Source organism: Triticum dicoccoides, chromosome 2B (genome assembly GCF_002162155.2).
Source record: "Triticum dicoccoides isolate Atlit2015 ecotype Zavitan chromosome 2B, WEW_v2.0, whole genome shotgun sequence".
NCBI classification, from domain to species: Eukaryota; Viridiplantae; Streptophyta; class Magnoliopsida; order Poales; family Poaceae; genus Triticum; species Triticum dicoccoides.
This window is the reverse complement of record NC_041383.1, coordinates 11,273,403-11,297,863: the sequence shown is the minus strand read 5'-3', so window position 1 is coordinate 11,297,863 and position 24,461 is coordinate 11,273,403. Positions and strand designations below refer to the sequence as shown.

At 44.6% G+C, this 24,461-nt stretch overlaps 2 protein-coding genes across 3 annotated transcripts; one reads left to right on the top strand and one right to left on the bottom strand.

Annotated features, from left to right (window-relative positions):
- The first annotated feature begins 662 nt into the window (after window positions 1–662).
- On the top strand, window positions 663–3,123 carry LOC119361736. Of its 2 annotated transcripts, none has more exons than XM_037626867.1 (2): window positions 663–2,028; window positions 2,839–3,123. In XM_037626867.1, the coding sequence occupies exon 1, from the start codon at window positions 829–831 to the stop codon at window positions 2,023–2,025; it is 1,197 nt and encodes a 398-aa protein (XP_037482764.1). In that variant the 5' UTR covers window positions 663–828; the 3' UTR covers window positions 2,026–2,028; window positions 2,839–3,123. The 2 variants fall into 2 exon arrangements, with proteins under 2 accessions (XP_037482764.1, XP_037482763.1); XM_037626866.1 differs by having other exon boundaries at window positions 664–2,043.
- An 8,549-nt stretch (window positions 3,124–11,672) lies between these two features.
- LOC119360192 lies at window positions 11,673–19,759 on the bottom strand. Its single transcript, XM_037625943.1, has 18 exons — window positions 19,205–19,759; window positions 18,982–19,074; window positions 18,761–18,871; window positions 18,551–18,626; window positions 18,233–18,321; window positions 18,033–18,130; window positions 17,659–17,699; window positions 16,661–16,746; window positions 16,489–16,574; window positions 16,321–16,393; window positions 16,061–16,156; window positions 15,843–15,929; window positions 15,566–15,667; window positions 15,069–15,137; window positions 14,313–14,548; window positions 12,530–13,253; window positions 12,270–12,424; window positions 11,673–12,187 (listed from the first exon to the last, which is right to left on the bottom strand). The coding sequence occupies exons 1-18, from the start codon at window positions 19,757–19,759 to the stop codon at window positions 12,151–12,153; spliced, it is 2,814 nt and encodes a 937-aa protein (XP_037481840.1). The 3' UTR covers window positions 11,673–12,150.
- Window positions 19,760–24,461: the final 4,702 nt, after the last annotated feature.

The following is a 24,461-nucleotide window of genomic DNA, read 5'->3' as shown; positions in this document are numbered from 1 at the left end:
ATATGTGGTGTCACGATTTATTTCCTAATGAACGTGTAATTAAGGTACATTGATTCCTAATTTAGGTGTTCTAAAAATGATATGATATATGATGTGATGATTTGTCTCCTAATGAAGGTATAACTAAGGCGCAATGATTCGTAGTTAAACGTGTTGTGGTGATGACTAAAATTAATTAATAAATATGTGAATGTTGTGATACAACATCGGGACAATCTGGTCCATTGATGAATGGTGGATATGTGGCTGAGATGTAATGTTTTTGCCTCAACTCGCTTGTTTAATAGTAGTGGATGGATGGATGGAAATGGAGATGGAGATTTGCTTCCTGTGATTTCTGCTCGAACTGGATGCGCCTCCCACCGCCGATGTGGTTTTGCTAGAACCAGCTTTATGTTTTGCTGGAACTTGCTAGTTAAATTTTTTTTGCTACATTGATTTTTTAGTAGATTTTTCTACATTGACTTTGTTGGTGATTTTTATTTTGCCGACCGGCGCCCAACGTGCGGTTTTTTGCTAAATGATGATGACAGGCTAAAACTTGGGCCGAACTGCAGGCCCTCCTCGTGTGTCTGCCGCGATAACATATCCACCGTCCGCTGACCGATCAGCGATCCGGGCGAGTCCCGTCTCCCCCTTCACGCCTGCTATTTTAGATCTGGGCAAAAGCCCAACCCGGCTTCTCCTTCCTCGCTCGATCCCCAAATCAAATCGCTGCCTGCTGCTTCCTCCACCCAACCCTAACCCTAACCCTAGCCGCGCCGCCACCATCGATCCCCAAATCCCTTCTCCCTCCACCAAACCCTAATCCAAAGCTAGCTAGCCGCCATGGCCCGTTCCATGGTTCTGCTCGACCGCGAGATTGATTTCACCCCCCACGATGAGGCGCTATCCGGCCGACAGTTCCGGTGGGGATTCTGGGAAGGAAGAGGACTACAAACCCGCGAAGCCAGGAGTGATGAAGTCATCAAGTACCTGCGGACCTTCAAGGCCCGCGCAGTCGTCGACAATCCGCCGGAGCTCTCCTTCCTCCACATACTGGTGCCGCCGCAATCCCTCCCGCTCCCGCCTCCATTCATGGACCTGGACTCGGGCCGCATCTCCAGCACGGACAAGAACCTGGTCGCCCTTTACGCCGGCGGGTACCGCCCTGGCTCTAGTTTGTCGGGAGGCTATCTCATCTACGACGCCAGGAAGGACTCCCTCTCCGTCATCCCCCGTCTCCCCTCCGACGACTTGCATGGAGTCATGGGGCACCAGTCGGCCGTCGTCATGTGCGACGCCCAAGGGGAGGGCTACGTTCTTGCCGAGCTCATCAAGAAAGGATTCTCCCAGGCCGGGGTCTGGCTGTGGAAGTCGTCCGCCCCACAACCAGAATGGGTCTCGTTACCCGGGAGCCATCCCCTTCCATCCAGCAGATTCACCGTTGACTTGTGCTTCTCTTACCGGGGCTCTACCCTTTGCTGGGTGGATCTGCTCAAAGGCATGTTCCTCTGTGATCTCAACCAAGACTGCGACAACAAGTTCAGCTTTATCAAGCTGCCACTAGACTGTCCAGCCCTGGATTGCAACTTAGAGGAGTCCAGCTTTATCAACAAGTTCTGCACCCGCCCAGAGGAGTTCCGTTCCATGGCCTGTGTTTGTGACCACATCAAGCTTGTCTCCTTGGATGAATCTGGATTGGAACTCTCGGTCTGGACTCTGTTGACTGATCACTCAGACTGGATCGAAACCTCCAAGTACAATGTTGATAAAATCTGGGCAAACGTCAACTATCAGTCTACTGTTTTGAGACAGCTTATTCCGTCTCTTCCTGTCCTGAGCATCCATGAAGACGGGGTTGTCTACTTGGTCGTGAATGATGAAAGCATCGTGGACCATCGACTACATCATAAAGGCCAGTATTTGCTTCGTGTTGACATGAAGAGTAACGAGATCCAGATCTCTCCACAGCCTACAAGGCGTATTTGTTACCAACTCTTTGCCAGCGAGTTCAGTGCGTACCGACAGCATTTACAGGATTGACCGGTACTACCACCACCAGTAAGCATAGTTTCATTTGCATACTACTGTCATTTTATTTATATTCGCCATCACTGAACATGCTTTCATTTCTGTGCTACTGTAATTATGCCTAGGTTTTAAAATGATTTAACATTCTAATGCTTGTTTATCAGTATCACATCCACTTTGCTTCATACTTGCTAATTGAAAAGGAGATTTGGCCACCTCACCAGGTTTAAGAGTAGATGCCTGATATTGATGCTCATCCGCAGTCATGATTCTGAAATCATTCTTTTTTACTACAAAATTACTCTGCCTCCTTGTCATATTAGGACTTGCACATCATGATGACACTCCTTTGCATGTTTCAATCCTGTTTTTTCTTCTTCCTTTTTTACTTGATAGAGATAGTGTTATCATTAGCTTCACCTCTCCACTTTAAGATTTGATGACCTGGGCATTTGGTGAATATAACAGCGTACCTGTAGTTTGTTTCTGAACTTGGAATTGCACGAGTCAAGTGCATTCAAAAATGAACATAGCAGATGAAGCATAATTTCAAACCAGAGCTGAACACTGCAAAGTGTCTGAATTGAAGATGTCAAAAATACCAAAATGTACCTTTGACAAATATAGCTGCTTCAACAATTTTAATTCACAGCATCCTGGACTGAGCCTAGACATTTTATTGGTTTTGCCCAATTAATTGATATCACTGCATATGTACTCAACCTTGCACTTGTTCCTTTTTAAAATTATTTTTAGGTAACCTGACATACGGTCATGTTAAAAGTATTGTTTTTGACAGACATCTCTGTTTTTTTTTTTGGCCAGAGAGAGATAGAAGCAAGAGAGTTTGGTGCGAGTGGAAAGACGTTGAAGATTTGAGATGTTGGCAACATAACATGTGGAACTGGTACTTAAAGTCCACTGGAGACATTTACTGTTGTCATTATCTGATGTTAGTAGTTATAAACTGAATGGTGGGTAGTATGTGTTTTCACTCATGGCTTTATGTCTACTGAGTGGCTTGTTTTGGATTTGTAACTGGTAATGGCTTGTTTATTTTTGTGACTGCTGATTCTGGCTACATGCATCATTGTGATTTTCCTGCATGAATCCTGCTGGTTTGCTATAAGTCTGGTTGATTTAAAAGCAATTTTAGATGTTTGGAACTAATTGGTGCCTCCTTTCTCTGCTGTTTGCTTGCCCATAATTTGACTGGTATTTCGACAGAAAAAGAATATACATTCTGGATTTTAAAGGCACTTAATTTGTAAGCTGTTGTATGTTGCTAGACCTGAGGCATTGGCTCTTGGTGGGGCAATTTTGCCCTCTTTGTTAGATTCCTTTTGTGGCAGGCTGTGGGTTTCATCGACCCTTTGGACTAGTGAAGGATTGTTGCGTGGCATGATATGCCTGGTAAGTGGCTATTGCAGTCTTGAAAAACTGGTATGGCGAGGCCGCCCCGTGTATGTGTCCCTTGTTCATTTTCGAGCTTCGACAGACTTGTAGCATGCAATCAAAGAAAGAAGAAACGAACCAGCATAGTTGTAATTTGTTGTTGGTCGTTGAGCGTGCCTTCTCTAAAAGGAAAATCTGTCTTGATGAAACAAAATATTTTTGACAATCAATACCATGATATATTTATAGTAGGGAATTGTACATGTTAGAGATACATGAGCTAACTACAGCAATTACAAAATAAAGTCTAAAAGAAACTAGCAAATCTTCAATATATTTCTCTGAAGCCGGCCGTAAAAGTAAAAATAATAGATAAATCTTTCAATGAAGAAGACGGCTATCAAAACCCTAAACCAATTTAATAAAATACTACTATTATTAAGAACTCCACTCATAGATGGCGTTCTCTATCCCACACAATGCCGGTGAGGCCGGTTAAAGGAGTGGGGACCGATCTATCTCCATCTCTCCTAATGTCGGCGAGGCCGGTTAAAGGAGGGGGAACCGATCTGTCTCCATCTCTTCAAATGCTAGTGAGGCCGGTCGAAGAAGGGGGAACCGATCTATCTCCATCCCTTCCAATGTCGGTGAGGTCGGTCAAAGGAGGGGGGACCGATCTATCTCCATCCCTCCCAATGCCGTTGTGGTCGGTCAAAGCAGGGGTGCCGATCAATGGTGAAGACCCCTCCCAATATTGGTGAGCCCGGTCAAAGGAGGGGGAACCGGCAGCCACTAGGTTTGTAAGAGGACCTTCTTGAGCGAGGGAAGGAAACAGTGGACTGACGACCTTTTAAAATATTGCCAGCTGAAAGTACTACGCATGAGAAAAAACAGCATCTTTCACTTATTCGTGAATTTGCAGGCGTCGTACTTGTATATATACTTAGTGCAATCACCAAACCGAGGAACGAAGCCTTGCGCGCGCGTCCAGCAGAAGCACAGCACCTGCATCAGCCTATATCTATACGGAACTGCTATTTCACATCTATTCCCTCCGTTCCTAAATATAAGTCTTTTTAAACATTTTAAATAGACAATAACATACGGATGTATGTAGACATATTTTGAGTGTAGATTCACTCATTTTGCTCCGTATGTAGTCATTTGTTGCAATCTTTAGAAAGACTTACATTTAGGAACAGAGGGAGTAGATGTGAAATATTATCTCACATCTAAGTCTAGAACGACATCTTGTTTTGTCTATAATATTCGTGCAACTTAATTGCGTCACGTTGTCAGGCGCAATGGCCCGCGTTCGCGGCCGTGCGAGTAGGGGCGGGCCATTGCTTGTGTTTCTTTTCCCGATTTTTGGGCTGGTGGGCCATTTTGTTTTGTCTCGGTTGTTGCTGTCGCCTCGCATTTTCCCTGTTTTTTTTCAATCGTGAGGGGAGGTGGTGATTCCCATTCCTTTGCTCAATCCACACTCTTTCCTCTCCGAAGGGGTTCCAGGCGACGGCGTTGTCGAGAGTGAGAAGGGAGGAGAGACCCCCGCAGTGAAGTGAGTAATTTCCCCTCCCTTTTTGTGTTCTTCTTTTGTGTATCCATCGATCTAGGGTTTGCCCCCAATCGACAAATCTTGTGTATGGATTCAACGGGACGGTAGATTTTTGTGTCTAGAGATTCAATTCAGACTTATGCACTCCGATGGAAACACAAGATCTTTGATCAGGCTATGTCGTTGTGCGCCTGGGTCGTATGCTTGCTGAAGGCGGTGGATTGAAGCTTTGCTTTGGGGATGAGAATCCGAAGTTCAACCTTGTGGTGAACTCACCATCATCGGCGCACGTGCGGTGATTCCTTCTTGAAGGGGTAGCCTAGGAGTTGTGTATTTTTCGTTTATGTTGTGTCTTGTATCATAGGGTTAGTGGTTATCTGGGGGAGTTACTGTCCCGAGGTATATGGCCTCAGGGTTTGTTTTTCGCATTTTTTTGGATGATGGTGTTCGGCTGTTGGATTTTGCTCTATTAATAATATATGGTTGCATGCATAGTCCTGATGCAGAGGTCGGGGGTTATCCTCCTTTAAAAAAAGAGAGTCAATTCAGTGGGTGGTAGCCTGGTAGGCCTGGAGTTGATACATGTTCTAGTGTTTGCCCCATCGAACAGAGAGATTCAGTGGGGGTGGGCGTTTTTAGTTCAGTGGGCGTTTTTAGTTCAGCAGGCGTGTTTTTAGTGAGACTGTTTGACAGACGGGGGAGATCCATCATGTGTGATTCAGTTTGTATCTCTGAAACCAAGTTGTGTTCGATCCACCCCGCGTGATGTTTGTTTGTTGTGTACAACTTCCATAGCATCTCATTCTATGTGATATTCGTGTGAGTTGTAATAGAAGTAGAAATTGTCAGATATTTACTAGATGTGTTTGTAGTAATACGAGTCTAAATTGCTGTCAAGATAGCGGTGAGTTGTTTTGAAATATATTTTTTGTGGATGCATGCATAGCCAGGCTGACACCTGTAGTAGGCACATGTTGGTTGTTTTTCTTATTAATCCACAAATAGTATCCATTTGTTAGATTTGAATCATCCCTATTCTTAATGGTGCATTTTCCGATGGAGTGGTGTGTCTTGCGCAACTTTGCATGCCTATAATACAAAACTGCCTGCTATTTAAGTGTCTCTGGATCTGGTTCCACTCAAGTTGAGCCATCACCAACACTAGACCCACACGCTTCCGAAGAACAAAGTGAAGGCCCTCAACCCTATGAACAAGACCAAGAGCAAGATGAACCTATTAGTGATGATGGTTCACCAAGTGATGCCCAAGATCAAGTTCACTCCTCCGAGCAACCTCAAGATCAAGAACAAGTTCAAGATCAAGAGCAAGCTCAAGACGGCGCTCAAAGCGATCAAGATGATGACCCTCAAGTTGACAATCATATGCCTTTGGAGGAACTTTTGGAGCGTCGAGCCGACAAGATATCCTCCGCTCTCAAGTGTCAAGAACATGTGTTGGTGAATGTGCTTGGAAGTTTAAGAAAAAGGGTAACTAGACAATTAACTAACTTTTGTGAGCATCATGCGTTTGTTTTTTGTGTTGAACCCCAAAAGGTACATGAAGCGCTTGAGGACTCGGATTGGCTTGAAGCCATGCATGATGAACTCAACAACTTGGTGTGGTGCGGGATGATGTAGGTGCTCGTCGACTTGCTCATGTGAATGCTTGTCATGTAGCGGGTTCCGAGATGCTTGTCGGTCTTGACGCGCAGCTCGTCGAAGAGTGTTCGATGACGGTGTACTTGAGTCGGAGAAGGTGTCGTCGGAGTGTCGACTCGAGCGTCTCCATCTTGAGGAGGAAGAAGTGGAAGGACGCCGGTTCCTCATGAAGGCGCGGATCTCATCCATTCTTGCATCATTCTCTTGCTTTTGAGCGTCGAATTTGTTGTCGAAGTAGTCCCTCATTGCTTGTTGCTCTTGGTGCAATGCCTTTTGAGCTCCAAATAGGTGGCTCTTGGTGACGAATGATGACATGTCGTCGTCGTTCTCGATGAGAGGTGGTGTGGTAGAAGAGCTTGGCCTATCCATCATTCCAAGCAAAATGTGAGTGGTAGAAGGAAAAGAACGTGTACCAAATGTACCTTGACCGAAGTTGAAGATGAATCAAGTTCACTCAAATGCGGACAATGAAATGGCACTGTTGGTACCAATTCTTGTCGGTTCTCACACCTACACACGTAAAAGCTTATGGTGGAGCTTGGTTAGGATAATGGCACAAAATTTGATGCAATTGTAAGTGAGCTTCAATAATGTTGGAAAAGATTCACAAATTTGCAAATGCAACAAGTAGACCAAGCAAGAATGGGTACACGGAAACACACACGCAAATAGATAGATGGGATTGTGCAATCCAAAAGTGAGACAAAATGTGGAAACCACGGAAATGCTCTTGTTGCACAATACTAGAGACGCTAGCACAATTGCACAATAGGCGGATACGCAAACTTGTGCACAACCTACTAGGCAAAAATGCAATTATCTCTATCCCAAGTATGCTATATGTTTGGTGTCTCGGTGCAATGATCCAAGATGATTGGATATGACAATCTTAATGTTGTATGATGCTATGGTTGTTGCTTATAAGCTCTTTGCTTATCTTTCCTCTTTGCTTAAAAGCTTGGGTGGCTCTTTCACTTTTGAGCTCTTTTCTTATGCAAACTTCACGAACCAAGATAGTAATTGTGTATGCGATGACAACTTTGTGACACACAAGTTGATCTCAAGATATGCACCACTATTGTATGGTATGTATGCAATGGAGTATGATCACTAATGTGCACAAGTCACGTTGCCTGCAATACTCAATGGCTAGTCTCGATGGGTAAGCAACGCAAAAGATGGGTTATGATGGCTATCAATGCAATTGCAAGGTATGACAAAGATGTCGTCGAAGTTACCGTCCTTGGCGATGATGAGACCCTTGCGAAGTTGAGCCGTGGTGATGATGAAGTCGAACCGTACCTAGATAGCCGAAACACAAAAGGATACGGGAGTCACAACTCAAAATCTCAAGGACCAAAATGTGGCAAAATCGTCATAGGAGGTATCGGTGAAGAGGTTGGTGTATGTTGGTTTGGAAGGTGTGGTGTAATGTGGGGTTGTGGTGGTGGCCGAACTGTCAAACTTCAGTTTCGTCAGGGTTTTACGGACGTCCGGGCTTTTACGGTCGTCCGGTCGTCGTCGGACGTCCGACCTTTTCCGGTCGTCCGGAGCCTGGGCGAAAATCGGGCTTGGGTTGAACTGCGAGATTTCGGGGAAGAAGGAGATGGTGAGGTCGAAATCGAGTGATTTGGTGGATGGAAAAGGGTGGGGAGGGTGGGGAAAGCTAGCTCCACACGCAGCAACACAAATCCATGGACCAAATCCAACAAAATCTCAACTCACAAACAAATCACAGAAAAAATTTGGGCTATTTTTGGTGGGGATTTTCGGATTTAGGACGAAAACAACAAAATCAAGCTAGAAAACACGGGGTAGGGGCTCCAAAAACGTGATCAACGTGGCTCATGATACCAAGATGATGTAGGGCGGAACCCTATGGTGACGATCTTTCACGTTTGGAGTTGATCCTACGGGGAAACACGAAGAACACGCGGAAGCACAAAGGGGGAACACGGGGAAAACGAGAGAGAGAATCACTAAACCGACATAGAATCAATCACATGAGTGCTAGATCACCAACAACATAGAGTAACATATGATCCACAATCAACAAAGGTAAGGATACAAAGGAACCGTTCTTCTCCGTACGGAGGTCTTGATGGTCTTCCCTAGAAAGGGGTCTTGAATCCGCTTGGGGGATCTTCTCCGAAGAGGTCCTGAGCTCCGAGGAGAAGTAACCAAGTGGATGAGCAAGGCTCTCACACAAAATATGAGCTAAACCTATGCTGACCCTCACTAGGAGGTGGGGGCGTCCTATTTATAGTCTTAGTGCAAATGGAAGTCAAAGCGAAGGGATACAAGGGCTCCAGCCCGCAGGTACGGTCACTCAGGTGCCGGACGTCCGGAAGGCGTCGGACGTCCGGAGGCTCGGGACAGTCCGGTCGTCCGGTCGTGCTCGGACGTCCGTAGATTCAGCTCTGACGTGGGCCCGTCGGTCGTCCGGAGGGGGTCGGTCGTCCGGAGCTTCGTGACTGTCCGGACGTCCGGAGATCGTCGGTCGTCCGTAGATTCGGCTCGGTTGCATGTCGTCCGGTCGTCCGGGCCGCTTCGGTCGTCCGTAGATTTGGTTCGGGTGGCGAAGTACCGGACGTCCGGGGAGTTCGGTCGTCCGTGTCCTGGCGTTCGTCGGACGTCCGGACTCGGTCGGTCGTCCGACGCTTGTAGCTTCCACGGCAGCTCTTCTTCTTGTCCATCATGCTTGGGGTCCTCGCCGTCTTGGCTCTTGTATGTAGCTGGTCCGTGGCTCACCTCCAAGCACCTGATCACACACAGAGTTTCTGAATGAGGTAGTAGCCATGTCTCGTGAGTAGGAAGAGGAAGTTCGGAGAGGAGCGAGTTCACCTTAGCTTCAATAGCCTTAGCTCGGGCTCGTGTCATGGGTCCAAGTGGTCTTGAGGAAGATGTAGGCACGTCCATGGGGATGAGCGAGGGATGCTCCGCATCACACACTCACTTGGCGACGGTTCCAAATGCCGTCGCGGAAAGGGGTTAAAAACCGTTTGTATAGGACCGATGCGTACCAGTGACTAGTGGAATCACGGCATCTTGCATTGTGTGAGGGCGTCAGGAGAATACGGTGGCCCTAGTGGCTTCTTGGGGAGCATTGTGCATCCATACCGCTCCAACGGAGACGTACTTCCCCTCAAAGGGAAGGAACTTCGGTAACACATCCTTGTCTCCACCGGCTCCACTTGTGGTTATTTCTACCTTTACTTTGTGCAAGCTTTTGTTGTGTTGTATCCCTTACTTGCTTATGTTGCGTGTTGTGTTAGCATCATATAGGTTGTTCACCTAGTTGCATTTCTAGACAACCTATTTGTTGCTAATCTTAATTTGTTTAAGGAAGCCTAAAATTTGGTAGTTGCCTATTCACCCCCCCCCCCAGTCAACCATATCGATCCTTTTAACAGCTCCTCATCAAAACCTTCGTCAAGATCTTCCTCAAGGAATCCCGCCAAGTCCTCCTCCAACCGCAAGAATACCTCTCGCAAGGCCAAGGCATACACCGGCAAGCAGATGGACTCCGATGAAGAAGAGTCTTCTGACTCCGAAGAAATTGATGAATCTGGCGAGGATTCTGACATCGGCATGGCTGGAATAGCATGTGCCTCTACTCCTACGTCAAGCTTCTTCGAAAATCATTCAAGTGACGACGAATCTCCTACCTACTGCTTCATGCCCAAAGCTTCGAAAGAAAAGGTATCCTCCAAACATCACAAGGTTCACTCCAGTGATCAATATTCTTTTGATGAGGATGACCATGCTAAACTGATCAAAATTGCTAACATTCAACAAAACTCTCTTGAGAAAATTGAGAAAACCCTCAGGAAATCTGAAGGGTTGTTGGTTGAGGAGATGGAGAAAAATCAATCGTTGGTCGAAGAGTATTCCGCTCTCAAGTCACGAATGGAAGAGCTAACAATTTGTCATGATTTTCTCTCGGTCGATCACGAGAGATTGACTTATGACCACCTGAAAAAGAAACAGGAACTCGAGTCGCTGAGAGAGGCTCATGATGATTTGATCAGAGAAACTTCTCTTCTCACCCAACAACTCAAAGAGAAACATGAAGTGTTTGTACCACCTTGCTTAAAATGTCTTGAACGCAGCAATGTTGAATCAAATGCTGAATCTTCTGTGAAAGCTAACCCCTCTGTCGTGGAGAATAGGGCAAAGAGAGTTTATCTTCCGTGTTAAGTCACAGCCCCTTGTCGCCATCGAGCATCAGTGGTTAGTGGTTACCTTTGTTTCTCTCTCGTTACTTTCGAACGTTTTCATTTATGTGGTTCATCTCGATGCATGCATTTAGTTTCCATTGGTAGCTAGTATTAGCTCGTTGTGCTCTGTTTTTATTCGCTCCGCTGCTGGGTTCCAATAGTTTTGAGATTTCCAAAAGAAAATTTTAAACTCCCATACAGCTTCTAAAGGATTTCAGAATTGGACTCATGAATACTTGTGATGATCTAGCTTTTTCACTGCTCCTTCGCTCCGCTTAGTAGTTGATGAACAGAGTTGAAAATAGAGGCCCACGGCTTAAAATTATTCCTTGTAGAACTGAACAGATAAAAGGACAATTTATAGCATGGCAAGATTTTTTAGCATCGAATTTTTATCAAATTCAGTGGTCCGCCTTGTGACTATATATGTGAACAAAAAAGTAGGTGTCGTGCCTACTTATTATTTTACAATCTACTTAATCTTTTACCATCTACACTGAGAGCGGCAAGTCTTGCATTTCTTTATCATTCTGCATCTGCAGGTTGAGAACACGAATGCGCACTATAGAAACGAGGGAGAAGTAGCACTACAACACCTACCTCCAGTATTATTCCCGTCACCGACCAGCCATATGAGAAAATGCTACACTGCACATCTAAAAGAATAGGTGACCATAGCTCGCTCTATTCTTTTAGATGTGCACTGTACATTGGGTACGCAAAGAACGTGTGCAGAACAAGCCAACGATACCATCTCCATACGCAAAGAAAAAGAAACACACACGTACCCAATGATTCCACATCAAAATGGACAAACATTGCAGCCTTCAGACATACAAACCTACTGTAAGTAGATCTCCCCAACAAATGAACTCCAACGCACACGTACAATATCCTTCCTTTTTCATACAAAGCATAGCAAAGGAAACAAAAACCACAGTTACAATCAATCTGACAAAACTGTCACTCAGTCCGCGCTAGTAATAACTCTTTGGCCACAAGAAGACCAATACAAAGTATTCCTACATCTTCACTTCATGTTAGACTGTTCATAGCACTTCACAACGGCAGGCTTACAAGGTAACAGCACTTCTCAATAGCCAACACCTAATATATCAATTACTCCCTCTGTAAACTAATATAAGAGCATTTAGAACACTAAAATAGTGATCTAAACACTCTTATATTAGTTTACAGAGGGAGTACATGGCAACAGCACTTCATGCCATCTTCACTTCATGTTAGATGGCCATGTTAGAACACAACCAGGCTTTGGTAACAGCAGTCGGGCTCCCAGCCACCCGCAGGTCAACCCCTCTGGAGGTCAATTACGTTATTCCCCAGCCTGCAAATAATTAATGTATCAGCCAGCTCCTAATATTACGTAAATAAAATCAGTATAAACTACCAAGTTCATAGTAACTCACATCTCAACCACTTGGTCAATAAAAGACTGTATTAGTGCAGGACATTGATTCTCTGAGTCTTTCAAAGTCACAAGAATGGTTAACAGGAATCGAGGTATAAAGTTCCTTTTCTCCATCAACGAAAAAGCTGCATCAAGCTTCTCTAAAGAGGTCCACTGCATTAACGAAAACTAGTTTGTATCATGATCAGGTGTCATAAAAATATATACAAGGGAAACTGCATGCATAAAAAGAGGAAAGAGATTAAGCATGAATCTTACCTTATGATGCTTGAAAAAGTTATTTGAGAACTTCAGAAAACTGACCCCATCGTCCACATACGGAACCCAAACTGTCCCATCTTGATTGTTCCGAGAATGATAAAAGTATGTATACTTCATTGCTGCAACATTCTTCACGGTATTCGCCCAAGCAAATTGATCAAGTATATTTAGTAAGGCAGTCCTCACATCTGGATGAAGTCGTTCAACCAGCTGAACCAAAATTTCACTGATTGACACCCTCACGTAATGAGAAAGCAATGAAACATGATTTGTCACAAATGCTATCACAGCCTCACTTTGACAGTCCACAGCAGGACCATATCTTAGGAAGTCGACCAGTTGGTAGAAATGCATTGGATATACCTTGCCTTGGAACGAATCATCCAATATTTTACCAATTGCCTCATAGTCCAATTTAGCCGAATGTTGAGTAAACGTTTCAGGGGCAGAATCAATACGGACATTCCCATATCGGTCAAATAAGATATTCTTGGAAGTGATCTTGCCTCCATAGGAAGTACCACTATAATGCTTGCGGCACAGTTGGATAAGCACATTTCTGGAACGAAATTGCATAGGTGCTGCCAAGTACTTCACCAGAATTGGACCTTGCTGGGCCGAGCCGTCCCGGCGCAAGAGAACTAGGTCTTCAGGTGGCAATGACACCATCGTGTAATGTTTCTGAGATCTGATAATGTCATCCCATGTTTTGTCCCCAGCACTATAAAGTATTGCAAAAAAATAGAACTAGTTAAGCCATGATAGAAGCCAAGTACAAGTATGCAGTACAAATGAACATGCCTATCGTAAAATAAACAGTACTGTCCATGTCGGCCTGACAAAAATGAAGTAAAAGCATACTGAGGTTAAACAGAGACCTAATCAGCCAGTTTTACTAGATATAGATGGCAAACAAATAAATTGACTAGTTGACAAACAAAACTCAGAGAAGTGTTATCGAATATTCCGCAAGCAAATTGACAGGCTGACCCATGAAAGCTATAGAGGAAAGTATATAGCTCAGCAAGTCTAGTCAATGCATGTTCTAACATCACCATCTAGAATACGAAGCTTGGATTACACAGATTCAAAAGTCAAGATAAGCTCAACTTTCAGGAAGGTTGGTGGATATTTCCATGTGCGTCTATAAGAAACTTAACAATTTAGTGATGCCAATGTTCTATGGATACAAATAAACTCACAGACAAGAAAACTGCAGAAACATGGTACAATTGACTACAGGTATGCACTCAACATAAGCCATGAAGGAATTTGCAGGGAACAACCCCATATCATCTAATATTTATACAGAAGAAGGTCATTTTCCTTGGTAACCATTGTATAAGCTGAACAGTAAACGATAGTGTCCAGCCTGACACAGCAGAATCGAAAGCATGCTGAAGTTAAAATCCACATGAGCCATACATAGATTAATGGTTGGGCATAATCTATCAACTTGAATTGTTAGAATTAAAGGGGAAAAATAGATATGATCGACACATACTGCATCACCCACTTCAATTATTCATGAAGCCTAAGTTTCAGAATTAAGCAACAGTATTTGTGAAACTTCAATTTTAGTATCCATCATACCAGGAATTGAAAAAAATAACAATGTGGAACCTATCCACCAATGGAATGTAATGCACACTTGCAAGAAAAAATAACATCTTAAAGACAAAAAGCGGCTGTGAGGAATAGTAAGTTAAAGAAGCTGTTAATAAACCTCTACCAATAAAAATAATTTCTGAAATTTAGTCTAGCGCAATTTATTACATACCAGCCACCTCTGAGTCTTGCGTTAATTATGATTTTTGAATCCTTGTTTATTTGATAATAGGATAGAAGTTGCTCGGGATCCAACACTTTTCCACAATAAATTGAGTAAAAATCCTTGGATTTTACACCCACTTTATCACATGCCGCCTTCATTAACATATTCACATTTGAAGTGTACAGATTTTCCTGATGAGAAATTGTTGTGCCACAGAGATGTAGAAACACCTGAGAAACTCCCTGCAAATAATTGTTTGCTAGAATATTAGATAAATTGGAAGTTACAATTAAGGCAGAGAGAAAGCTATACAAATATAAGGCATAATAAGCAGATAACATAATTATGTTCAGTTTAAATCTAGACTTGACATTCATTTAAAACTAATGTAATATCCACCGAAAAACAATCTATGGTTATTTTCTTCAATATGATGATACCTACAATCATCAATACCCATAACAAATTCAGACAGCTAGAATTCACTAGATTTAACGGTTATGCTTGTTGGAGACATAAAGGTAGCAAGCTTCTCAACAAATCAAATTAGTAAAAACCTTGGAGCCATAGTAGTTGCATGCACAAATGGCAACCATAGAATGGATGGATATGACCCTGATAATCTATATAGAGCAGAAGGTTTGGTGACAAGATCGCATTGTTCCAGATCAAGTTGAACCCACTGCCCACATTTACAACAAACATTCGATTCAACATCCAGCATCCAAAATACTACCGTGAAGCATTGCAACGCAAAATTACCTCAGTATAATAGTCGCTGTCTATCTTCTGCACTAGGCCCTTTGAGTTGTTGGAGGAATTCTTAAAACCCTGACATAACATAAGCAATTGATGAAACCATGTAACAACTCATTGAAATAAACAGACAAACATACAATTGAATAAGTATGAAGAATCATAACCCACCCAATGTCATTTAAGGTATTGTTTCTAGAAATTTCACCTTTATAATCACATATTTATTGAAAATTAATTGAAAGGTGCTGCTAGTCTACCACACATGGACAGATAATAACACAGCATTTTCCAACATATAGCAACAGCAAGTTCCTATAAAATTTTATCTTTCAGCAATGATCAGGAAATTGTAACATATGCACGGGTCCGAAGAAAATCAGAATTAGCGACAAGCTAGACTATATCTTGAAGTAGGACTAAATGGGTCCAAACAAAATCAGAAATAGGACAAACTAAGCTATGCTGTAGCTTGAATGCAAAGCGCTATTTTAGAATCTTGCCTTTAACTCTTCAAATCGAAGAGAATAATTACTTGATTCCTCTCCATCAGAAACTAGCATCATATCATCACTCATGGAGCCAGCCCTGAGATAAAAATTCATCTACAAGCAATTTTACAAAATATTATCAGCCAGAATGTAAAAGCATAGCAGAAGAGCTGCTGCTTGATTCTCCAGCCCTCAAGTAATAGTTCATCTACAATATATGATCATCCAAAATGTAAAAAAAAAACAGTACATTGATGCAAGCTCTGAGATAATTAGTGTGTCAAAGTACCTTCGAGATATAATTGCATTTTCCATTACTAGACCCAGGGTAGCCTCCCTTATCACTACAGAAAAAATCTGGAAAATCACTAAATGCCTGCAATGAACAGAAAGTATTAGTGCAAAACAATGGGTATGTTCCATCTAAAAAGGGAACACTCTTTGAGCAAGCCAAGAATATCTGATCAGCATGATTTCATAATTATCAATGTATTATGCGTCACATACCTCATAGTCCTGTGGTTTTAAGCTGTTATCCCTCGCTCTTTGAGCCAACTGCTTCACCTCCTCACCGATTGTAGGAAGTCCTGTCTTGTCTGCATCCTGCAACACAAGTAATGAGTTAGAAAAAAGAAAGACACAAAACGTAGATGGTTATACATTCTTTGGGCAGTAAATGTATACCCAGCCAACTTTATTCTCTTTGGCAAACCTTCCACATGAGCGACTTAAAAGACAACAATATACGTATAAGAACCGGTGATTACCTTTCTAACAAGGTCTTTAGATATCTTCTTTCCACCAGATGCTTCCTGCAGTGGGTTCAGTTCCCCTCGCAACCTGTATCACAACAAAATGAAGAACTCTTCTTTATACAAAAGTTCGGTACTTAAATGGTCAATTGCATGATTTGCAACATCAGGCCTGAAACATACTTGATAAGTTTGTCGACGGGTGTGTCAACTGTCAAGTAGTAATGTGGGATGGTTTGTTTAGAGGCTAAGAGACGGTCTGCAGTAACCTGAAATGAACAGGACTTAGACCACTACAAGGCAGATAGGATCAACCAAAAAAATCCCATCGGCAATCTTCACAGTTGAAACATACCTTTCTTATCTGCGCATTTGGAATATAAGTGCAATCTAATCCTGAAGCTGCAAAAGACTCGCTCTTGCCACCCTTGGCTACAGAAGCTTTGTTAAGAAAAAAGAGTCATTAGATGCAGGCTGGGTTCCATTTGATTCACATGATATATAAGGAAAGCATAAGCAAAATGCATGGCATAATGAGCTTAGAGGCAGGCTCAAGCTTAGTGCAGAACTTTTACTTGGATCTCACAAGAATGCTGGTAAAAATGATTATTACAGAATTCGCGCACACATTTTGAAGTAGAGAACTAACATGAAAAGAAAAGGAAACAATAAGGAATGGCACATAAAAAAGCATGGAGTTATTTTTTTATGAGACCGGGATAGAGGTCTGATTAGGATAAACAATCAAGAATGGCACATAAAAAAGCATGGAGTTATTTTTTTATGAGACTGGGATAGAGGTCTGATTAGGACAAACAATCAAGAATCGCACACATTGAAATAAGGTTGAACTAAGGTTAGTTCAAAACTATGACACTTATTTTGCATCGGAGGGAGTAATTCACAAGAGCTTTAGAAAATCACATTTAACAAGAACACACGACTACACAGCAAGTCAACAACAAACAGAAGGGATTTACAACCAAATCTAGCTAGGAAGAGAGTTCAGTTTGTATAATAATTAATGCTTTCAGAATTGCGACACAAGAACAAAAATGAGGGTGGATATGTAGGACCCAGAATTTAAGATACAATAACTTTTGAACAAACCAATCACGATGTTAGATACGGCACAACAGAGAACTACCCTGAAGTTTTACATGGAAATAGATGTGGACAAAAATCCTGATATGTTGTAAAGCTTAGATATGAATGGAAGGAACCATTCTTGCATAGGAGTAGTTAACAAGAAAAAAAGATCAATCTCTGTTATAATATTCTTAATTCCTGGTTATAGAATAAATCTTTGATTCAAGGGCATAATTAAACATCCAAGAGAAGGTGCAGGGGTACCTGCACAACTTGAGAAAGAGCTTGCTGAAGCTACCCGCCCACTGAAAAAGGACAAAAAAAATGAAAAACACCTTCAAAATGGTTTTCTTATACATACAGGAAAGAGTACAGCCACCGTGCATTTCTGGTAAAAGAACTACTTTAAATGGACAACGAGAACTCTAATCAGAAACTTAGTTAGCTATTGTGGTATAGAAAGATATATGACTGAAAAGTGGTGAGGAATGGTTCAAGGAGATTTTGCAAGACGCGGTTGGTATTAATCAAAATATTTCGAGTCAAGTTCAACCTCTTTTGAAGGTGATTATCCTTTGAAGCATTGGCACACAGAAATATAAAGGCAGCAACGGTATAATAAGAAAAGGACAGTATACCATGGCAATGAACTATTGATGCCAGGAACAGCACTTGGGACACGGTTGATGAGTGTTCTGCTACAGGTGGAGTTTCCGTTTACTCCTCCTAGGGACACCTGAAAAATAAAACAAGAAATTAGAACCACATCATATGGAAATATGAGCATAAACTTCATTGCAAGGGGACTTTAATTGCTAGCCTTGGCAAGGGGACTTACATTGTTATCCTTGGCAGGTACTTTCTCCTCCACTTTTGGCTCTGCAGGTTCTTGTGCAGCCTTTGATTCTGAAGGAGCTGCAGGCGCATCTGCAGCCGATGGTTACAACCAAAAAACATCCATATCAACACTGACATTAAGATTTAAGATCAAGTGCATAGCCAGGAAGAGGCCTAGTTAAAACTCAATTTGTATAATGACCAATGCTGAAGATTTACTCAAGCGGTCTGTATTCAAGTTTAAACGAGCAGAAGTAGTGATTACATGAAAGAACCTTTCATCAATCTCAGGAATGCAATCAGAGAGAAAATAGCATACCCAAGTAATCTTCAATGTCTGCCTTGAGAATACCACCGTCAGGACCGGTGCCTTTTACACTTGACAGTTGGACCTCCTGTTTGACAAAACACAGACATATGTCTTAATTGACTGCGCACTGCATGCCTAGAGCAACTATCTAGATAGACTAGCTCAACTAAGGACTTGCATAGTTATCCTCTGCGAAATTTCTGGAAAGGGAACACTTACATTGTTAGGCTTGGGAGGTTCTCGCGTAGCCTTTGATACATGTGCAGCCGACGGTTTGTAACCTTTGCACTTATCGATGTCACCTTCTTCTTCCAGAATCCAACAAATTACCTAATGGAATAGGCCACGCAGTACAATGTTAGCAAAACATGCAAGCACTAGTACTACAACATGAAACAATAGGTAGAAGGTTATACGTTCTTTGGACAGTAGATGTATACCTGACCAACTTTAATCACGTTGGCACAATCAGCATGAACAATTTTAGCAAGATAGCCGTCTTCCATCCATTCTATCTCAGATCTGGCTTGCCCCTGATTAAATGTATGTAGTGCATACAGATGTAATTTAGCTTCTGCTGCAGCAGAGCAATACTGTAGGGCGACCCGCAAAACACAAGAATGTAGGCAGCACAAGCGAGAGAGAGAGAAGGAGACGAGAGACCTTGGGCGCGGGATCGCTTGTTGGCGCGAGCTTGGAAGCCTGCGGCCTTGAGGTGCAGCCGTCGATGTACACGCCCCTGTCACCGCGACCCCCTCCGCCTCCTCTCCCTCCACTAGCCACCGGGGCGCAGGACGCCGCGGGGCCGATCTGCGAGCACGTCCGCACGGCCTCCTCGGCGCCGGCTGCGGAGGTGCCCTCGCCGAACTGTAGAGGGCGTCGGCGAGCGGGGTGGCGGCAGAGCCCGAGCCTCTGGACGACGTCCTGGACGCCATCGGCGGGCGCGCCCTTGCCGCTCGTCTCCTCCACCACGACCTGCTTGCCGCGGGGAGCTGGGTTGGGGTAGCAGCCGCGGGGAGCGGGGTTGGGGTAGCAGCCGCGGGGAGCTGGGTTGGGGTAGCAGCCGCGCCTCGCCGCGGCCTCCTCCGCGACGCCGTCGGCCTCGCACTCGCCCGCCGCGGCGGGCCTGTCGCGCATGGACGGGCGCGCGCGGTGGTCGGAGCGGGTGACGCCCTCCCCCGCCGCCGGGTCGCCGCCGGGACCGTCGGACGGCGCCATGCTCGACCCTCGTCGTCCGCCGCTAAAACCCTAGGCCAGGGGAGAGGGAGGGGACGGAAGAAATCGAGACGACCAAGGCCGCGTCTGTCGCTGCGCATTCCTCTCCTCGCTGTGCGTGTTTGGGGGTGTGGGGTGGCGCCGCGGCGCTGGGTGTGCTGCGGCTGGGGGCTAGGCTAGGTGCGCGCGGTGCATGGACCCAATAGAGGAAGGCAGCGTATGATAACTCCGGATGGGCCGTGGACACGCCACTCCGGTCAGCTGCGTGGACCCGGTGCGCGGCGCGGGGTGCGCTCCTGCCCGTCCGATCGCATTGGAGGCGCAGGATTCTTTGCGCCGCCGGCGCGTGGACGCGGCCTAGGGTCTTCCCGCGCGGGGCGAAGCGTGGAGCCCACATATCGAGCCATACGCCTACATGCGGCCAGCGTACCCGCCAATCAGAGCCCGGCACCTCGGGTGGGCCAGGGCTAGGCCTAGACACCATGGGTAGACGGGCACGTACATGTAGGGCTTTCTTGTTCCCTCACCTGCTCCAAACCACAAATTCTACCATTCCTTGCTCCTTCTTGTTCCGTGCTGCTTCGGTGGTACGAGTTCATTTCAAAATTCAAATCACGGCAGCAGCCCAAGCACAATGGTTCACCATGGATCATATGCATCTTTTCACCAAAACTTTTATTTTACATATTTTTATTTATTTGGTACTAAAAAAATACTTTTGGATCTTACTACTTCTTGGCCCATATTTTTTCAAATGTGCGTTTTTTGTTACTTCTCTAGCCATTCTTTCAAACTCTATATATGCTCCCTCGAGGAGAAAATTCAGACGTCTGTGTGCGCCACGAGTAGGTCACCGGACGACAACCACGTCGTCTCCTAGGGCCAAGGCGGTGTGGAGATACCCTACTCCTCCTAAGACACACATCTTTGGGGTGGCGACTCGCGGTAGATTCTCTACCCTCTACGGGAACAAAATGTAAGAGAAAACTTGAAACTCTGGCATATGTGCTCTTTGTGGTGTCTAACATGAGGATACCTCTCATGTCGTCTGCAGGTGTCCAATGCTCGGAGCTATGTGGGAAGAAGCGAGGGAGCATGGCGCTACCCGGACTTCAAAGCATTCAAAACACAGGCCTCGGATGGCTTCTCCACCTACTGGATCAGTGTATCGAGACAAAACGACTAATCTCCCTCATGAAGTTTTTGCACATGTGGCATTGCAGGAACGAAGTCACCCACCATAAGGCGGTGCCGCTAATGGAGAGCTCAAGGAGACTTTTGAATAGCTACATTGAGTCCCTCATGTGTATCAAGCAAAACCCGCATTACGACTTTGGTGAACCAAGATGGTGGTCACCATCAGCAATAAGTCAGCGCAGGTGCGACCCGACCCATGGTGCATACGACACGAAAGGAGGGAGAGGAACATTGGGACAAGTGGGACTTGCTACCACGGTGGCGTGCCATGTAGGCAGAGTCAGCAAACCACTTGACGGCGAGTGATGAAAATCAGCCCAAGTGTTCCCGACACTTTTTTCAAGTCGATGCATGACTATGTATCCACCGTGCAAGTTCATGCTTCATAGGTGCAGTTACTCTTTTCAGCCTTCCTTCCACTTCTCACCGAGGTAGTTATCGGCGCGGAAAATTGGTGGCCTACATTGTCTCTAATGCCTTGTTCTTTGTCGCATGTGTCGTTAGTGACATCTCATCCTTAGTTGTCTCTGCCATCTGGGACGTTTTGTCCATGTCCTCGCCATTTGTAAGTTTGTTGCGTGGCAGTGACGACAGCTCCCCTTTACAACTTGGTCATACAGACTCCTCTTCGTCATGTTGGTGCGGGCTCCGGTATCATCATGAGGCGTGTGAACTTATTTTGAAGATTTTGATCATGGATGTGTGGATCTTCCGGCGATTACTTCGACCTTTTTTTCTCTTGAAAGCGTTGGTTCCGCGGGCATGTGTCCTTGATGGCTTGCCGCGCGCAATCTATAATGGCGAGCTGGCTCTGCCGATGGAGAGGAATCAGGGGTGGCGCGCCATCAGCCTGTTCTCGAGGAAGAAGAGAATAAGACCCTAGGGACATTGTTGTATTTTTTGGTTTATTTTAGAGGGGTGTGATGCCTCTTTCGCAAAAGAAAGTAAAGAAAAACAAAAATACAAACCTGGGTCCCTCTCCGCTGACTTTGTTACAAAGAAATATATTTTTCACATTGCACGATCCTTTTAACAAAGAAAAACTAGTGTAATGCAAAAGGAATAACATAAACTTTCAAAAAACACAGTAAGTACTCCATATTAACCGTGTTAATTCGAAGCCTTTAACGGAAAACAAAATAATGTAGGCTAGTTTATAAAATACATACTTTAAATATATTTTTTGTCTAATCTTTGGCTTTCATTTCTTCTTTGCATAAGAAAACGATGTCCAGTTAATGTAATGCAAAAACTAGTCATGCACAAAAGAAACATGCATGTAAACTTTCTAAAACTATACTAGTAAGCACTAGAGATTAGGCACCTTTGAAGGCTTAATGAAAGAGCAAAATAACTTGGGTTAGTTTCCAAGATACGTACTTTTATTTCTTTTTTATCTAATACTATATAATCTCTGGCATTTAGTAAATCTTACTTTTTCAGAGGTTTTTTAACTCCAATTTTCTCATCCCATTTGCTCAAAGGAGAAAATGGATATATAAGCAAACAAACACGGATCGATGCATATGTGCGTCCGTGATACACACAAAAAAAAAATGTGCACCCGTGATACACACACAGACGTACGCGGTCATCCCAGTCAAAAGCGGGAACGAGTCCCAGTGTAGATGGTAAGGTGGTACGCCTGTTTACCGGAGCGGTACAACTCTTGCGTGTCTCAAACCGGCAAACCAAGTCAGCCCCTCCTCTCTCTCTCTACACACACATTTTCCTCGAATCTCGGCCTGCTTTTCCTATCCCCAACTCCCGTGATCGCCAGAGCATGCAGGAGCCCCATCCCATCATGATCGCCAGAACCGGCAACCACGCGACGTACGTACGCAGCCAATGCAAGCAGCACCGCACCGCGGCGGCCGATGAACGTCGCCGTACGTACGTAGGCGAGACACCGGCCGGCTCCAGTAGCGCGCAGCGGGGGCGTCGATCGCCCTGAGCGCCTCGTCGGCGCTCGGCGTTGGCGGGGCCGGAAGGAGGAAGCCCGGCGTGTCCGTCCGTGCGTGCTCGTGGACGCGACGGCAAGGGAGGGAGGGAGCGGCGTGCGTGCGTGCGTGCGTGCATGCATGCAAGGACGGACCGGGCGGCGGCCGAGGCGCAGCACAGGAGCTCGCAGGCTTTGGTGGTACGCAGTCTGCGTACCAGTCTGCCGGCCGGCCATCGCAGGTGTTCAGACCTGGCCCCGTCGCGACCTGACAAGCCCCGTGAGGGAGGGAGCCAGCAACGCGTGCCCGGGCTTCCCGGAGCACCGGCTGAACGCTTTGCATGTTGCAACAAGGTGTGCCCTGCCCGGCTCTTTCCTGCGTGCCTCTTCTTCTTCTTTTTTTTGAAGCCTCCACACACCCACATGGATGATGGAAAGGCTACACACTCAACAATAATGCCTTCCCTCCAGAAAAACAAACAAACAACAATGCCCTCCAATGAAAGATGACGACTTGCTTAATGCAAGTTTTAAGAAAGGAGGCATCCTCTACTTGGAAAAGCACCGTGGCATATTCGCAAAAAAAAAAAAAACAAAAAACATTGCGCCATGCGAAAGCTGAAATTTTGTTTCGGTACCCACACACCCCTCTAAGAAAGTTTAGAAATTCTGATGCAGTCTAAAGGTGAAGATTATAAGTTACCCCTTCAACAAAAAGTATATATCGTTCTGATCTCTTATCCCGGTCCATTGGGAGAACAAGGATCAACTAGAAGGGATTGTTGGTGCTATAATCCGTGATCATAACGGAAAGTTTATATCGCCAACCAATGAGAAGATGAGCTTTTGTTTCGATGCTTTCACCGCAAAGGCGACAACGGTTAGATTTTGGCTAAACTTGGCTAGAATAGTCGGATGTAACAAGGTAGAGCTGGAATCTGATAACGCCAAGGTGGTTTCGGCCTTGCAAGAGGGAAGATTGAGTTCAGTGACGGGACCTATCTTTGATGATAGCTACTACTCCCTCCGTCCGAAAGAACTTGTCCCAAGCTTGTTCCTCAAATGGATGTATCTAGCACTAACTTGATGCTAGATACATCCATTTGCGGGACAAGCTTTTTCAAACGGAGGGAGTACATGACCCAGGACTTTAAGCATGTTTTGTTCACTCGTTGTAACACGGGGAGCAATCAAGTTGCCCATGAAATAGCAAAGTTAGATGGATTTTCTACCCCTGGTACCTGGATGGAGTCACCTCTAGTTGAGGTGGTCTCGTTTATTGTATCTGATACGCTGTTTCTCACAAATAATTAAATAAAATATCGTTTTTTTGAAAAAGAATTAGAATTAGTTGATTGTGAATGTCCGAGAGTACCCTTTGAAATAACTTCAAGATTCGTGTAAACTTTTAAGGTGGTGTACCGAAGCAAAACGAGTGAAATGCAAGGAACCACCACATTTGCGCCATCACTAGAAGAAAAAGATGTTTTTAAGGGATTTTGTAGAAACAATCGTGCGCAGACGCTAATCGCTCGTTTTGGCTCCGTTAATCCCCCTGAACTGACAGAC

Bases quoted from the DNA above. Each gene is read 5' to 3' on its own strand.
- LOC119361736 (XM_037626867.1), top strand. From the start codon at position 829: ATGGCCCGTTCCATGGTTCTGCTCGACCGCGAGATTGATTTCACCCCC.
- LOC119360192 (XM_037625943.1), bottom strand. From the start codon at position 19,759: ATGGCGCCGTCCGACGGTCCCGGCGGCGACCCGGCGGCGGGGGAGGGC. The intron at 17,700-18,032 runs GTATACTGTCCT...GTCCTTTTTCAG, and splicing joins ATCAATAGTTCATTGCCATG to TGGGCGGGTAGCTTCAGCAA. The intron at 12,188-12,269 runs GTGAGTTACTAT...AATTATTTGCAG, and splicing joins ATTGACCAAGTGGTTGAGAT to GCTGGGGAATAACGTAATTG.